Source organism: Lutzomyia longipalpis, chromosome 1 (assembly GCF_024334085.1).
Source record: "Lutzomyia longipalpis isolate SR_M1_2022 chromosome 1, ASM2433408v1".
NCBI lineage: Eukaryota > Metazoa > Arthropoda > Insecta > Diptera > Psychodidae > Lutzomyia > Lutzomyia longipalpis.
This window is the reverse complement of record NC_074707.1, coordinates 17,062,308-17,078,672: the sequence shown is the minus strand read 5'-3', so window position 1 is coordinate 17,078,672 and position 16,365 is coordinate 17,062,308. Positions and strand designations below refer to the sequence as shown.

Here is a 16,365-nt window from a genome sequence, read left to right as displayed (position 1 = left end):
CAATACCCTTCCCTGTGATAAAACTTTTCAATTCCCATGTGTTGTGAGTGTGCCCTTCGCTTGTTAAACGTGAGCACTTACAAAATAGGTTGTATGTCACGAAAAGGGCGATGGGTGGCTTTCCCATTAGGTAGTACTCTTCATTCACCAACGCAATCCCTTGCCCCCACCAAACCCTATTCTACTCATGTCAAGAGATTCCCATATATATGAGCAATAACCAGGGGATAATCTAGGTTTTAGTTCATGTGAGTTATATGGTTTATTTTTTTGGGGAATAAAATGGGGCGTGGTAAATGATTTTCCACATGCATTCAAGAGTTATTGTGCTTTGAAAGCTTTTACACCCTCTCATGGTATGTATATATCCTGAAAATCCTACCGGATATTGATCGTTTTTCCCACTCTCTTTTGGGGGTTTAGTGTAGCAATTCCAAGTGAGTGAGTGAACAAAAGTGGCCCTAAGAAGTTTGGAACTTCAATGCATTATTCATGAGGATAAAGGGAACTTTTAAAGAAAAGATAACTCTTTGTAAAGGGAGTGAAAACTGGCATTTAATCACATGTACGGATAAGCTTAATTTATCTATTAGACTGACATTGCGACTAATTATAAGATTCATGTCCTTTTTTCCACTAATTCACGCTTAAAAAAATCCATCATGACATTGAGACACGCGATTAAAAATTTTTTTTTGATGATTACACCAGATTCTTCAAGGAATTACATAGAAACCAAGTAGAATGAACAAACGTGTTTTTGAAAAAACTTATTCACTGATCTTAATCACTTGCTCATCAATCGAGCCTTCGCTTTTTCAAAGTAAAAGTTGAAGTGCAACTCTTCATGTGTCGATGATTACGCAACTTTCATGCAAACATAAATAAATATCTATATGTTGTACATGGGTATACATAATTGAAAGCATTAATATGTTTTATCAATAATTCTAAATCTAGAAATTGACGAAGCGATAGCTTTACCTTAAATTTTCATTGCTATTTTTGGTTTTTCGTATTTTATTAGCTGTTAACGATTGAATTTTACTTTTGTTCTACTGAGAGGATTAGCTGTTGGATCAGTTTAACTGCATCTTCACAATTCTGGTCAGAGCTTTCGACGCATCTGTGCGTGTTGTTCAGTGGTTAATTACGAAGACAAAAAAATGGATAGAAAAATATTACAACCAATCACAAATAGGTGACAAATCAAACACACACATGAATTAAAAATACAAATAATATGAAAGCAGCCAACGCTGGAACATATAAAATGAAACATATAAAATGTACATATTAATGTAGAAAAGTTACTCAAAAATAAAACAATTAAAAAAAAAAAAAAAAAATTACGAAGAAGACGCACAGGAGGGTCGAAAGCGCTGGCCAAAATTGTAAGGATACAGTTGGACTGATCTAACATTTCTTTGGTTAACACTCAAAACGACACAATAACGTTTAATCCAAGGGCGAAGCTTAAGTGCAAAAATGATTTGAATAAACTTTTCAAGCTCTTGCCTAATAAATAAAAAGGAAAAAGGTATTTCGCAGCATATGTATATACGAGGTTACAAAGTGGAGGAATAAAATTAACTTGATATAGGTACCTACTGTTCTTCCTTGCAGAGAACAAGAGGTGGTTTCTTCATTATGAATAATATCGACCCAGGTGAAAAATCCTTGAAAATTCAATTCAATACTTTGCAATTCCGCATATCCGAAAAAAATCATCCCTTTCACCCCCTATATACCCGTGGGAATATTTGATTTCTTCACCATTCAATTGCTTCCGTTTGTGAATGATTGATGAGTGTGAGAATATGGGTACGAAAGTGCAAGGTAGAGAGGAAGAAGAAGAATATATATTTGAAATTGAATCTTGAACTTGCAAGTTGCATCATATATAGGTTTTCTGGGTGTATGTCTTGCCACTTCCATGGTGGTCAATCCACGGCTGCTATGTGTGTCGGTTTCGCGGCGCTTTGGCGGTCGCGTCGCTGTGCCAATGATTTGTATGTTGGGTAGAAGAAGTAGAAAAGGAGAAACGAACATAAAAAAAGCGAAATACATGAGAAAATGGGTATGAGTGAGACGAGAATATGTGAAGAATTTCTCGTGGATTTGTGTATGGTTATATTTTGTAAGCTTATGGACTTTGTGTGTATATAGTTCGTTTTTTTTTGCTTTGGTGTTTTGCTTTTGAAATGAAGGGGGACCTCCGGTGCGGGGCGGTGGGTGGGAAGAGAGTGAGCTTGTTGCGGTTCGATCAGTGAGGAGTGACATCAGTCTGACGCGGATTGTTGGATTGCACGGAAGGCGCGATTCTCAAGCGTTCCGTAGATCGAAAGCAAATGAAAAATGTTTCAAATAGTGTGAAGTGAACAAGAAAAAAAAATATTTGGACACGAGAGACAATTTTAAAAATAATATCCAAAGAGTGCCACAAAAAAATCACATTTTTCTAGTAATAGTCACTTTTTCTACATTTCCTTTTTTCCCTCTGATCTTTCACAAACTATATTCCTTCTTGACTACATAAAGCAGCAACTACACCACATCAAGACAATCCGGATGTTTTAGTGAAAAAGTGAAATTTTTATGCGACGTTCTTTCTCACCACTCAACGTATTGGGACATTTTACGAATGGTGCCGAAGAGGGGAACTTGAGACACCAAAAACGTGCAAAATTATTCACATCGGTCAGTTGTGATTTAATATCTTTCGTGGTTTTTTTTCTTCATTATACATAATCATCTTATATGCACTCCTCTGCACGTACGGCAAGTGCTGTATGTATATCCCACACTGTAATTCTTATAAAACTTACAAAAAAAAAATATTCCAACAAAAATCGTGTCTCCATTCACGAGTGAATTGCAAGTGCGTGAGGTAGATTTTGAGGATTTTGTGCTTTAAAATAAAATTCTCTTCTATGCACAGTGCAGTTGTACAGGCAATTGAAAAATTATTATTCTGACCAAGCTATTACTTCTTGCATACCGTGCCATTGAGACTAATTTGTTATTCATAGTTTAGAGGTGAAAGAGAGCAAGAATATAATGAAAAAAAAAAACAACAAAAGTGTATTCTTTTATGCAACAATTTATTGCACAAAATTGAGAATATTAAGTTGTTTTGTTGTTAGAATAAAAGGGTCAGAAGAGCATATCGAAAAATTATATACCTACATGAACATTGAATTAACTCCTAAATAGGTTGGATAATTTTTTCTTTTGCTGATTGAGGTAAATTATCTTCATCAAATGATCCTTCACTGATGCATTTTCATCACTTCTTCGCGTATGCGAAAAAGTAAAATCACGAGGATTTTGTGGTTTATTCAGGGCTCGATGGTATTTCCTGTCGCGTGTTGTGTGAGTCAGTCCAGGGAAAAAAATGTGGTTTTGATGAAATCATAAAATGTTAAACAATTCTGTCATCTTTACTGTGCTAAATAAATGTGCAAACCCCACAAAAGAGACTTTATTTGCTCTGCAAGTCATTTTATCACTCGCAGTCTCGAAGTTCAGGCTCTAAAAAGAGGTGAAACAAATATAAGATAAAGTGGGCAGTTTTCCTTTCATTTTCACGTACAAAATGTTCTAAAGAACAGTTTATATTAGTTTATAGATAGGTATTTTTCAATTGATGGAAAATCTTTGCTGTGTTGTTTAGTATCCTTCTTTGAGTGCCAAAAAAGTGTATAAAGTCCTTTAAAAATTGCATAAAAACTACACCCCAGTTTACTTTATTTTTTACTCTTCAAGCACATTGTACCCTCATGTGTACGTAGTTTATTGTGAAGTGAGAAAAAATAATATTGGATATTGAAACGTTTATTTTTCCATGCCATTTAACTCACTGGGAATAATTTAAAAATAAAAAAATTAACATACAAACTATAGCGCGAATATGTTCATATATAGTTCACATTCACAATTATCAGAGTGTAGTTTCGAGACAAGTCAATTGTAATGAGATTTTTACTCTCACCTGTATTACAGATAGACGACCTCGAGAGGTGCAATTTGACATGACAGAATAGGTGCTTTTTGTAAGCGATTTTTGCTATTAATCTCATGTTTTTTAATTTGCAAGATTGAATGATGACGTTGAAAAAAAATCATCATTAGCAAATGGCTCAAAATGGAGCATAAGCATAAAAAGAAATTGCTGAGGTTTTTATACGTTGCAGATTAGTCGATTTCATAAGGGAATGTAAAGTATTTTTCACACAACACTGGTGTAGTCTGAGAGGGTGTTTGAGTGATTAAATGCCTTTGAAAACTTCAGGTCCTTTAGGTAGTTCAGGTTTTTCTTCAAAGGTCAAAAGAATTTTATTTTGGGATTTGGGCTAAAAAGAATACATGAAGGGATTTAAATCGGTTATTTTTAACCGTTAAAAATTAAATGTCTAATGTTAAAAAAGAAACGTCAAATATAAGAAAATAAATGTCAAACTCAAGAAAATAAACGTCAAATGCTAGCAAAGAAACAGCAAACGTTACAAAAGAAACATCAAAACATGAAAAGAAAAGACAAACATCTCATCTTAAGAAAATAAATGTCAAAAGAGTAAGAAAAGAAACATCAAACGTTAGAATAGCCAAAATTAATTGTCAAAAATTGTTAAATCAGTAATCGAGTAAATAGTTCCTAAAAACCTCCAAGTAATTTTTATCAAAAACAACAGAACAAAAGATTAATGCTAAAAGAATAATATACAGCATCTTCCATCAATATAAATTTTTCATTTTTTGCGTAAAGCTATAATTTGCAAAAGCATACAATTTAACAAAAAAAAAGAACACAAGTAATAATACAATAATGCTAAGAAAATTGCACGTTAATGAAAATTAACGCCTTGCAGTTGATGGGAAGCTCATAAATTCCACGCGTTTCAATTACAATTGAAAAAAAAATGCAATTATTTAAAAAAAAATTAATTTAGATAAAAATAGCGAAAAAAACGTCATGGGAATTACTATCTCATATGAAGCGCCGACGTAGTTAAAAATTAAAAGCACACCGCGGTATGGCTATAAGTTTATTAATAATGCACCTGAGAAGTGCTTTGGTTGGTTACTAATAAATTTTCTATTAGTTGCATTTATCAAGTCTTATTCAAAATTCATACTCTATTGATAAAACTTGCGAGTGACAGTCTAACGAGAGATATAAAGTAAAATGGTTAAGAGAAATTTTTCACAATGAAAGTATTTTTGCAAGAGTTTCTTATAAAAATAAAATAAAGAAATTTATTGTTTTTTTATTAACTTGAATTTGTGCGAATTACTGTGAATATATTTATTGAATTTTAACAATCATGAGAGAGTCTTGATTGATATTTTAGTCGATATAAGTTTATTTATCCTCCTCAACACACCACTCGACTATTTGCTTTTCTAAGAATCATTTATTAAATTAGAACATTTACTCAATCAAAGTCAAAACTTTGGCTTTCAATTCAAGTGAAGAAGTTTGTTTTCTCAAAGCAAAAAATTGTGGTATTTTTGCAAATTTGTTATTTTTTTTTTAATAAAGAGAATAATATAAATTAGTTCTTTTAATTGCACTTAATTCATCAAATACGATAAAGATATGACAAATATTTACCTTTTACCTCACGGGGGTGTAAACGAAAAAAAAACAACCCCCCTGCAATTAATTTTACCTGCAAATTTCATCAATATTATTCAGTTGAGTAAAGCAATGTGAAACATACAATGAGGGAAAAACGTGTTGTCGCAATTTGATTGCTTCTAGATAAGACTGATAATGTTGATAGCACATCACATATTTACTCTTTATGGGCGCAATTATCACTAATGACTGCCTTATCGTGCTGGAATATCTAATAAGGTGGGTGTTCGAGAGTCAATTGAGTGGAATATTCTCAAGTTTTTTTCTCTCTCTCTTTCTGGCTACGCACATTCCCTCAATTATAATGGAGTTTGTTGTATTTCTGTGATTTCAAACGAAGCATTTGTGTGCACCATTTGATATTATACCATTTGGACCAAAAATCCCCCCAAAGCAACTTTCAATGGGGCGACCATGAACTAGATTTGGGTTGTTTGTCTACGCAGCGCTACACTGAAAATATATATAGTGAAAGACACGTTTTATGGTGGGTTTGATGGCGAAAAAAATCTACGCATCATTTGCTCTTTTTTTTCCACAACACAATTTTCCATGTGGCTTAACGACATTTTTCCCAGCAACAATTCTGAAACTTTTGCCCGAATAAAATCGCAAGAAATTCCGTTGAGAGGGAAATGCAATAAAGGATGATTATGAAAATTTCTTAAGAGAAGTTAACGTTCTTTAATATTGTGCCCAATTCCTGCGTGAAGGTGTTTGGCAAAAAAAGATCTCCTCTTGGGGTGGTGGGAGGGAAAGGATAGAGTGTGGGGGAAAAGGCAATTAGGGTGATTGTCTTTGGAGTCACTTCCAAAATTTCTTGGGAAATGACAACGTAGGTAATTTTCATTATATCGGAGGGTGGTTAAAAAGGCGTAGACACACCTCTGGAGTCATGTCATTGTCGTCGAATCCGTCCTATTCACTTTTCCTCCAAACGCTACAACACGTCTAAAGCCACGCTGCCACGGTACTAAATTATAAATCATGCGAATGTCCTTCACATGTTACCGCGATGGGTTTATCCTTTTGCATTTTCCTGATGGTCTGACACGGTCAGGTGGCAACACTTGGTGCCAATCCAGATCGAAGGGGTGGCACACCGTGTGGGTATCACCCAATTTTCACGGCCATTTTGCACATATTTAAATTTTTAACACAGGAAGCAAAAAATACGTAAGGCCAAGGAAAATATTTTCGACTTTTTGGAATTCTTGATGAAGTAAAAAAAAATCTGTCTAGTAAAAATCAATAAAATGTTCGTATTTTTTGTTGTAATTGGCAGCAAATAACATGAATAATGCTCTTGCCTCTGCCCCCACCAAACAATCATATTTATGCAGTGAAGTTATTTGTTCAATTGAAATCAATTCCCTCGTATAATATTCAAACATGCGACTAGCGTAAAAAAATGTAGTTTTTTTTTTGCTTCTCTCATATTGATTCTGAGAGATAAAAAAAAAATGATTTTGTAGTTTGATTGAATAATTTCGATTAATTGATGGAATTGATAAATTGTTGTACTATTTTCAATCTTTTCAGGAGCCTTTGGGCGAATTTCTGAATCTCTGATGGAAGGGTGGTTGTATCCACTGAGAATTCCACCCATCCAGCATTGGCCGCTGGCCTATTGCTTCGATCCTGATCGACGGCGTCATCTGTGGAGGAGTAAGAGTTGCCACAAGAAAGTAACTACGAAAGCATTGGGGACGAGACGAGGATCAACAATCATTCCATTGAATGCCAAAGCGGAACTACAAGAGCTGAAAAGATTGGTTAATCTCACCAATTCCAACCACAAATTGGCCAATTGATTATTCAGTTTATAGTTCCAAATGTCCCCAAATTGGGGCTATTGCATCTGTAGCCTCAGTGCAAAGATTATGTGTGAAAGTGCATGTCGAAGAACGCAATTGATTAATCAAGTGTCTTAATTAAGTGTCCTTATGCGGTGAATATTGAGTTCATTTAATTTTTCCTTTTCTCTTACATAAAAAAAAAGTTTAATTCTCTTTTTGAGTAATTGCTTTTGAAAATTTGCAAAGAAAAAGGCTTAAAAAAATAAAATTTGACCATTTAGCGTAAATAAAAGTGGTCAAAAAATTAGGGAGTGTGTTAAAAATTTTGTGGTGAGAATAGAAGAAAATAGTTCCTCATTAGTTAGCAAAAGATAAAAGTTTTTATTGTAAATCGTTTGATGAAATCAAGTGTTGGTGTGGGAGAAGTTAGAAATTTCTGAGAAACTCTCTGTGCCTCATTTTGATCCAAGGAAAACCCAGAACAAGTGTTCCCACCGAGTTGAGTGCGTCAAACACAACATGGGAAAGAAAGTTCAGATTCCAATTCAGCAACGTAAGTACCTACATAAAGCAATTTTCTCTCTCAATAATCCTTATCAAGTCCCCATTTCAACTGTTTCAAAATGAAAAATAAATTATCCTTCTATCGCTTCTATCGCAATTATTTTCATCCTTCACACCGTCATTATGTGTTACTTTTCTGTTTAGCTCTCATGAGCAAAATTGCAATCATTTTCTGCGTGTTTTTTTTTTTTGCCTTGTCTTCTCGATTGTTTCGGCATTGCGTACAATATATTATTTTTGGGAAGGAAAAGAATTTCTTCAGTGAATGAATGTCTGCCTGTCTTGTGTGGTGTTATGAAAGAATTAGCGGGTAGGAGAGACAGAGAGAAGGTTGTAAAAGCAAGAAAACATACATATATCTCCATCCAACATATGTAGTGAAACAAATTACATTGTCTTTAATATCTGTTTCTAATTAATTTTCCTCTTTCTCTGCATAAAACCCATCGTACAATTAACGAGCGCGACGACCACGATATAATTCGTATAAAAGGGGGGCTTTTAAAGAGCACCAATTTAGAAGTGAAACCACATCATTTTAGTTTGGTTTGAAAAAGCACCGCACAGACAGGAATATTGAATAATTTATAATCACTTTTCCCGAATCTATTCTACATAAAACATCTCTATTTCCACATATTCACTTTGACAGACCTTTTCGTCATACTCCTTATCTATCTTTTCATCACTTTGTCCACATTACAGAAAAAATCTTTCATCAGAGTATTTTGTAAAAGGCCGGCTATTGCCGCGGGGAAATCTCTTTTGGTATTTTTTCTTTCTTACAAAACAAATTATTGTTAATGTCTCAATGGACAAAAAAGTAAACAATTGTGCTAAAGTTGTTCGAGTAATTTTTTTTCTTGGAATCTGTAGAACTTGAGATATTTCTTGAAATTCAATTTCTTATATTTCACAAAATGAAAATAGTGAGACAAATAATTTAACTGCAAAATGATTATGCTATTATTCTCATAGCTTTGAATATGATAGAAAGACTTAAAATGCTTAAAATAAAATTAGATGAGTTTGTTTTTTATTGAATAAGGAATAGTCTAGGTCCTTTATTGAATAAGGAATGGTCTAAATTGGGGTTGCAGCCAGAAATCTATTTAAAGAGGTTCTTTTAAGTTATTTTTTAACTTTATAAATGATAAAAAATGATTTAAAAAAAACATTACATTTATCTACAAAAGATTGATGTTGACAATTAATTTTTTTGAACATTTTATCTCAAAAATTATATTTTAGAATTCTTATCATTTTAAACAATTTTATATTGTAGAGTTTCCACAATTTATTTAACAATCCCTTGCTTTATTTAAGTTTCTCATACTGATGGGTTATAGAACTCATCTATATGATTTTTATTCAATGCTGTTTTCATCAAATAAGGCATACAGTCGTGCTCTCGTGGTAGGACCGTCGTCAAAATGACTTCTCCGCGGTAAAACGGCTTCAGAATGAAGTATTTTGCCTTCGCAGTGGGACAATTAGTACTATTGGAAAGGTAGGATACTAATTGTTCCACTGCGAAGGCAAAATTCCTCATTCTGAAGCCGTTTTACCGCGGAGAAGTCATTTTGACGACGGTCCTACCACGAGAGCACGACTGTATATCCCTCAAAAAAAAAATATTGATGCCCTGTGTAATTATATAGTAAATGTAGAAGAGAACATAAAAACTTTATAATTACATTGATTTTCATGAGAAAGCAAGAATTTTCAGGAAAAAAAAGTTTTCAAAGTTTAGAAAAATTTGAAGGAATAATTGATAAGAATTTTCATTCCACGAATTTCTCAATAATCATCACACACATGATCAATTTAATGTGTAGCACCGCCAGTAAACAAGTCAATCACTTCAAAATATGTTCAGAATGAATTTTGAGATGAAAAAAAGAATATTCTTTTGACAATATATTGAGGAAGTGACGTGGGAAGGAAAAATGTTTCACTTGTGCTGATCTCACAAGAAGAATAAATAAAATGTCGTGATCAAATATTTGGTTGAAGGGAAAGCTTTTTGTATTTTTGGGGTGAAAATTCTCTTGTGTATTTCGTGGTATTGTTATGTATGTAGGTAGGTATCTAAAACGGGAAAAGCGTGTGTAACTTGAGAGGATTCAGTTCACATTTCCATGAGTTTGCGCATTTGCAGTGGAGGCGCATGGTGCCTTATGTACTTTCCAATAATTTCCAAGGAAATTCAAGTCATCCCATTGTCTCTTTCTCACTTTTCCCATAAATGACAAGATATTGTGTGGAAAACCCACGTGGGTTTACTCCATGAATTCCCCTTGAGGTGATTTTCTCATGATTTTTGCAAAATTTTCCAATTTCTTCCAAAGGAAAAGACTAAGAACCTTTGCTTTTAGTTCTGTGTGGTGAAAATGTAGCAATTCAATGGGATTTTCACGTGAAATTGAGGGATGTTGTGTGAATGTGACCCAAAAAATCCATATGAAACCGATGAGTCAGTGAGTTTTCCATTTTCCCCAAATTACCCCAATGTTGAGTGTGCGTGTACTCGTGAAAGCCTGGAAAATTCACCAGTGAAAAGGCAATGAGACACCAAGAATTTTCTCAGTTTTCCTTTTGTACGCTCTCGTGATTGTGCCGTCTTATAGCGGAGGATATCAGTGAAGAAATTTGAGAGACAATTTTTCTCACCGCATCTAACTTTTTCCTTTAGTTCCTCCTGATTTTTCTTTCCTGCAAAATTCCTTCTAAAAGATATTATCTTTCTTCATATCAGAGTGACTTAAAAAAAGAGCTAAAATAAAGTGGTTGCAGAATTATGTGACGAAGGGTGGAAAGTTGTGAAAAATTAGGGATTAAATAGGGTGAGGGTGTAAAAAAATTGGGGTTTTATGTGAGTGCTGAGGTGTTGGGTAGGTTCTAACATTTTTTTTGGGATTTCAAGAGACAAATTGTAGGATAAGTGACTGAAGATTTTCTTGTGGAAAATCACTCTCTGTGATTTTTTTTTCAAACCATTCTGGAGGTTGTTTTATCGATTTTTGTTGTATCCTCCGCGTACGGTTTGAGAATTTGCGTGGCTTTTTCGTGTATACAACACGAAACTGAGTACTTCACCTTTAACTGTGTCGTCACAATTCTGTCGTATACTTATAAATTTTCTTTTACTTCTTATATTTTCTCTTAATGGATGTATAAATTTCCAATAAAAACGAAAGAACGTATGTGTGTGCGAGGGTGGTTTGTATTGAAGGGGAAATTGTATCAATTAGCTCATGAGAATATTGAGGAAATTGTAATGGCAATCAATTCTTTGCTTCCCGTTTCCCTTTCATTGCGGAGCCGAGGGTTGGCTTGGGGATTTTTTTTCTGTTTATGGGGATGAGAATGAAATAGGAATTCAATCACAATTATTGACTTGACCAACAGAGAATGCCAGGCAATCAAATCTATATTATTTAATGGGGTTGAGTGTTGTTCTTTTGGGCTCCACAGGATGGTTCATGGGGGGTGGTTGTGGTGGTTTTTTTATTATGGTGTCTGCTCCGGCAAGGGCGGCATGCAAGAGATACACCACGAGATTAATTCTCATTGGGAGATACATCAATATTTTCGCGGTTTCCATGGGTGGGTGTGTGTAAGAACGCACATGTCCTCCCCCCAACATAGCACCCACGCAAACCCACAATGAATACACAAAATTACTTATGCACAAGGACATATTTGGGGAGTTTTGTGAAATATTTGGGCACACGCCCAAAATGTTGCGTTTTGCGATAAATTTCCTGGGTTAAGTGTCGTTTGTTTTGTGACAATCAACCCCTGTCTCAACCCCATTTTATTCGCTTTGCTGAATATGAAAGTGAGAGGACTCAAAATCATTCATGACAAGTTTATTGAACTGTGAATGAAGTAATTTTCCTCTTGCATAATTTTTTTCCCACATTGCCTTTTTCCTTTTTCTTTCTCTCATTATTATTATTATGTTCCTCAAAATCAAAATGGAAAAGGGCATTGAGCACGGAACGAGAGGAAGGCGAATTATTGAGTTTTAGCTGTGTTTCTTTCAGACACAGCTTTTGTGTACCGAGCAAAATCGAAAGTCGTCAGATCGGGCTCAAACTTGGGATGAGCACGAATTAGAGTCCCCACATTCCAAAAAACGTATGCGCCAAAAAAAATTTTTTCCGGCCGTCCGGCCGTCCGTCCGTCCGTCCGTCCGGCCGTCCGGATTATAAACTTAAATTGCAAGAGAACGGTGATAGATAGAGACTTGCGGTAAACGGCGAAGTTTAAATATCGACCTGAAGAAATCCGATTATGAGGTCAAATCCACCCCCCACCCCCCCCGTCCACCATTTTGAATAACCTCAAAATTTTGTTTTCGCTATATCTCAGCCGCTATTATAGCTAGAGAGCTGAAATTTTGATATGTTGTAGGGGCCATCAAGAGCTTTCCAACGATACCTCATTTTTGAAAATCGGTCAAGCCGTTTAGTCAATATGGCCGCCACAATTTTTTATCGAAAATCGACCAGAACTCGAAAACGGCTTGACCGATTTTGATCAACCCGGGGTCAAATGAAAGATCTCAACAAACCCTACAACTTTCTAGAACATCCGAAGTTTCAAAAGTGACCGCTAGGGGGCCAAAAATCAAAAACAAAATTTTCGATGAGTTTTCGATGAATATCTCGAAAACGATGACATAAATTTTTTTCATTTTTTGATATGTTGTAGCTGACCATATTATCTAGCTTCATGCCAAAAATGAAGAAAATCTATGGATCCGTTCTCGAGATATAGCCTTCCAAAGTTGGCATGTCATATCTCGGGTTCTACAAGTCCGATCTTGATCAACTCAAGCGCAAATGAAAGGTTTCGTGAAACCCTACAAATGTCTAGAACATTGCAACTTCGAAAAATGACCGCAAGAGGCGCTAAAGTCAAAAACAAAGTTTTCGAAAATTTCGAACTCGAATTTTTCGAAAATGGCGACATAAATTTTTTTCATTTTTCGATATGTTATAGCTGATTTCAATACCTTTCAAACAAAAAAAAATTTATGAAAATCTATGGATCCGTTCTCGAGATATGGCCTTCCAAACATTTCTTAGGGTATGACTTTTCAACTTTTCCCGACTTTGCGCGTATTTAAATTAATTCGCGTTCTAGTTTGCTCTCACAAAATTGGTACACTGAAAGAAACACAGCTCCCGTAAGCTTGGTCAGCTTACCAGTACATTTTCTTTTGATATGGCTGGGGGTGGGTAATCCTGGTGAAAAATTCCTTCACATTGGATGAAATTAGGAGAGAAGATTATGACACGATATTGTTGAGCTACCGGGTGAGGGAGGGGGTGGTAAGGTGAGGTAATAAAAAAATATGTTTTGAAGTACCCCCTAAACGTGTTTCCGCGATCGATTTTATTCGATACAATGCGAAGGTATACAATTTCCCCACAGCACAGGAAAAATTGTATGGGAGTAAAAGAGAAAATTGTATGTGTCGCGAGAAAATTTCACGGATGGATTTGTTATTATCCACGAAGGGAAGGTTGGCGGTGGGGGAAGGGGGTGAGACAGGTGAAGTCGAGGGTGAAAATGGACAATTCAGGAGTAACAGTGAAGAAGTAAAATACAGCATATGATGGGGGGTGAATAAATAGCCTTCAATAAATCTCTCTCAATGAAAAATTTACGTGAGAAATACACCAAAGTGTGACGATTCCAATGTTTCATTTCTCTCCTACAGCACTGTCCTCGTGGACTACTCGTGTTGTGTGCCTCTTGGATGGTTTTAGGGTTCATGGTTTACATTATATTATACACAATACAGTTCAGCATGACCAAGTGAGGTGAAAAGGGTTTATAGACAACACACATACGACACCATATGATTGACAGTGGGGGCGTAAAATTTTATCATACACCCCAAGGACAAAAAATCTCACGAAAATATTGTACCAAAATTTGTAATAATTATTTGGGCGAAATAAGGAGAGAAAATATATATAAATAACGGGGATTTTCTTTGGGTGTTTCCAATTCAAATTGCATGAATTAACGTCAATATATTACAGGGTACAAGATTGGACCGTATAAATGTATATTTGACGAGGGTGGAAAATCTCTGTAACCATATTTTTCAATTTTCTCAAAAGATAACAAATTACATGGTCCGTTTTCCTTCTTCGTGCGTTATCTCTCTGATGTTTTGCTAATGAAATTGTTCACAAAACTTCATCCAAAGCGTGTATTTTTTAACCGTGGTCAGTGTAGTTTTTGACGTTCCTCATTGTGTGGAATTGGTGAAAATTATTATGCAACTCATGTTGAAATATTAATGAGCCGCACAATATGGGAGAAGCACCGAAGAAAGTTCAGATATAATGAATACATTTGGTTGTAGAGGCAGACGCCAAAATCACGGGTGGATTTTAAATCTGCAAAGAAATCAATAACAGGCAGCCTAAATTTACTCACTTGTACCCTCAATATTAAGTACCTACAGTTCTTTATAGAGCTAGTATGTTTGAATACGTAGGTGCAGTTCTTTATGCAGACAATTGATACAGATGTTAATAGAAAAATTAAGAAGAATTATTTAAGGGTCGAGATTTAAGAGTATTGATATTATTTAACCAAATTAACGACTATCATATTCAAATTAGCAATTTTTGATAGTTTATGTTTGAAATTCTTTCGTTAATGTTTCTTTTGTCGTTTGTTTTCAAAAATTTATTGACTTTATTGTCTCTATTCTAACGTTTGACGTGTTTTTTATCTAATGTTTGACTTTAGTTTTCGAACCTTTGACAATTCTTTTTTAAGGTTTGCAGTTTTTTTCCCAACTATGACCTATATTTTCTAACGTTTGACCTACTTATTAACTTCTTTAGAATATTTTGTCAATGTATTTTTTTTATCTGAAGATTAATCCTAAAATTAATTAATTTCCATCAAGATTAAACTCAGTCTGGAGCTTTTGGCCTGTGAAGGACGTATTTTATTACAAAGAAAACTTACATGCAACTGAAGAATTATGCTGCATGTGATACACTATATGTATACATTAATGAATTAAAGATAGGTACATAATGCAAGAATATTTCGCGTTTCAGAAACTTCTTTATAGCAACACATACTTTCATGGGAGATTAACAAGATTAAAAATGTAGGGCAGATATATTACACGTGAAAGACTTAAAGCTTCTATGCTTAAAGAACACCTCAAACACAATACGAAAAATCCTTGCTCTTTTAGGAAAAAAAAAGGAAAATTGAAAAATGGGATATTTTAAATCTCTTCTAATGCTGAAATATCATAAATTCCCCCAGAGTGAGGTGAAAATCTTCAGTCATTAAGGGATTTTTTCTCAATTTTCCCATTGAGAATTGTCTTCTTTTAATTTTTACTTTCTCTGTGGGTGTGAGATAATGGATTTTTCTCTTTGGGTAACAGAGTGATGGAAAAAGGTATTATAGAACAATGATTGGGCAAGAAATGACAAGGAAGCTAATGCCCATGGGACTGTGAATAAAGTGTTGGAGGAAATTTGTGTGAAAAATCCTACGTGTGTGGCTTGGAATAAAGTTAGCAGAAAATACAAGCTATGAGTGGGTGATTTGGTGGGGTTGCAGAGAGTGTGATGGGAAGAGTTGGTGCTTGAGAGAACTCGTCTCAGAAAAGACGTGTGTTGTGGAGAATGCTGAGTTCATCATTGAAGGCTGTGGATGATACGGTGGAGCTGGAAGTGCTGGAGATCCGCAGTGGCGATGGGGGTGGTGGTGAGGCAACAACGGAGGAGGATGACCTGCGAGCGTGTCAATCGGCGGCGCCAAGTCGGAAGAAGAAATTCCGCAAAATGGGTCGTCGTAAATCCAAGACACAGAGCTGTGGCAGCCTCTCGAGTCTCACATCACTTCGTGGTGCTGCTGAGGAGAGTATGAGGCACATTTCGGAATCGGATGTCAATTATTCACCCGAACCGGGTGTTGTCAAGTTTGCTGGGCGCATTGTGACGAGGGATGAGCGCGAAAAGTCGGGCAATTCGCGTAATACACAAAGTGCCACGTCAACGCTGTCCGCTGAGCCACCGCCACCGGGACGTCTGAGGACGTCGGTGATTTCGGTGCTGGGAAAATTGGGTGTTATTCGGCGCTCAAGTAAATCAGCCCACAGTGGTGGTGAAAGACGTTCAGCACCGGAGAGACCTTCTCTGGTGTCATCATACTTTCGACCATTTCTCTTTACTGGTACATGAATCCAAAAAAAATTTTCTTCTTCATTTTTTTTCACCCCAATTTTTTTTCTCACACAGAAGCTCTATCCTAGAAAGCCCCAACAATCAACTCAAATATTCATGTATACTC

The 16,365-nt window shown here is 35.4% G+C and overlaps 2 protein-coding genes across 11 annotated transcripts in view; both read left to right on the top strand.

Moving 5' to 3' along the window:
* LOC129793991 (phospholipid-transporting ATPase ID) overlaps positions 1–16,365 on the top strand; it is a 47,172-nt gene that overhangs the window by 13,523 nt on the left and 17,284 nt on the right. For 3 of the 10 annotated variants that reach the window (XM_055834612.1, XM_055834607.1, XM_055834557.1), the window contains exons 1-2: positions 2,285–2,700; positions 7,187–7,996. In XM_055834612.1, the coding sequence (XP_055690587.1) occupies positions 7,963–7,996 (34 nt within the window). In that variant the 5' untranslated portion in view covers positions 2,285–2,700; positions 7,187–7,962. Of the gene's footprint in view, positions 1–2,284; positions 2,701–4,005; positions 4,056–5,844; positions 5,864–7,186; positions 7,997–16,365 lie in introns of those variants that run through there. The other 7 variants (XM_055834599.1, XM_055834591.1, XM_055834548.1 and 4 more) reach the window with 4 other exon arrangements.
* On the top strand, positions 10,415–16,265 carry LOC129794055 (uncharacterized). The gene is made up of 2 exons (XM_055834644.1): positions 10,415–10,901; positions 15,455–16,265. Exon 2 carries the CDS (start codon positions 15,699–15,701, stop codon positions 16,254–16,256), a length of 558 nt encoding a protein of 185 aa, XP_055690619.1. The 5' UTR covers positions 10,415–10,901; positions 15,455–15,698; the 3' UTR covers positions 16,257–16,265.

Bases quoted from the DNA above. Each gene is read 5' to 3' on its own strand.
- LOC129794055 (XM_055834644.1), top strand. From the start codon at position 15,699: ATGCTGAGTTCATCATTGAAGGCTGTGGATGATACGGTGGAGCTGGAA.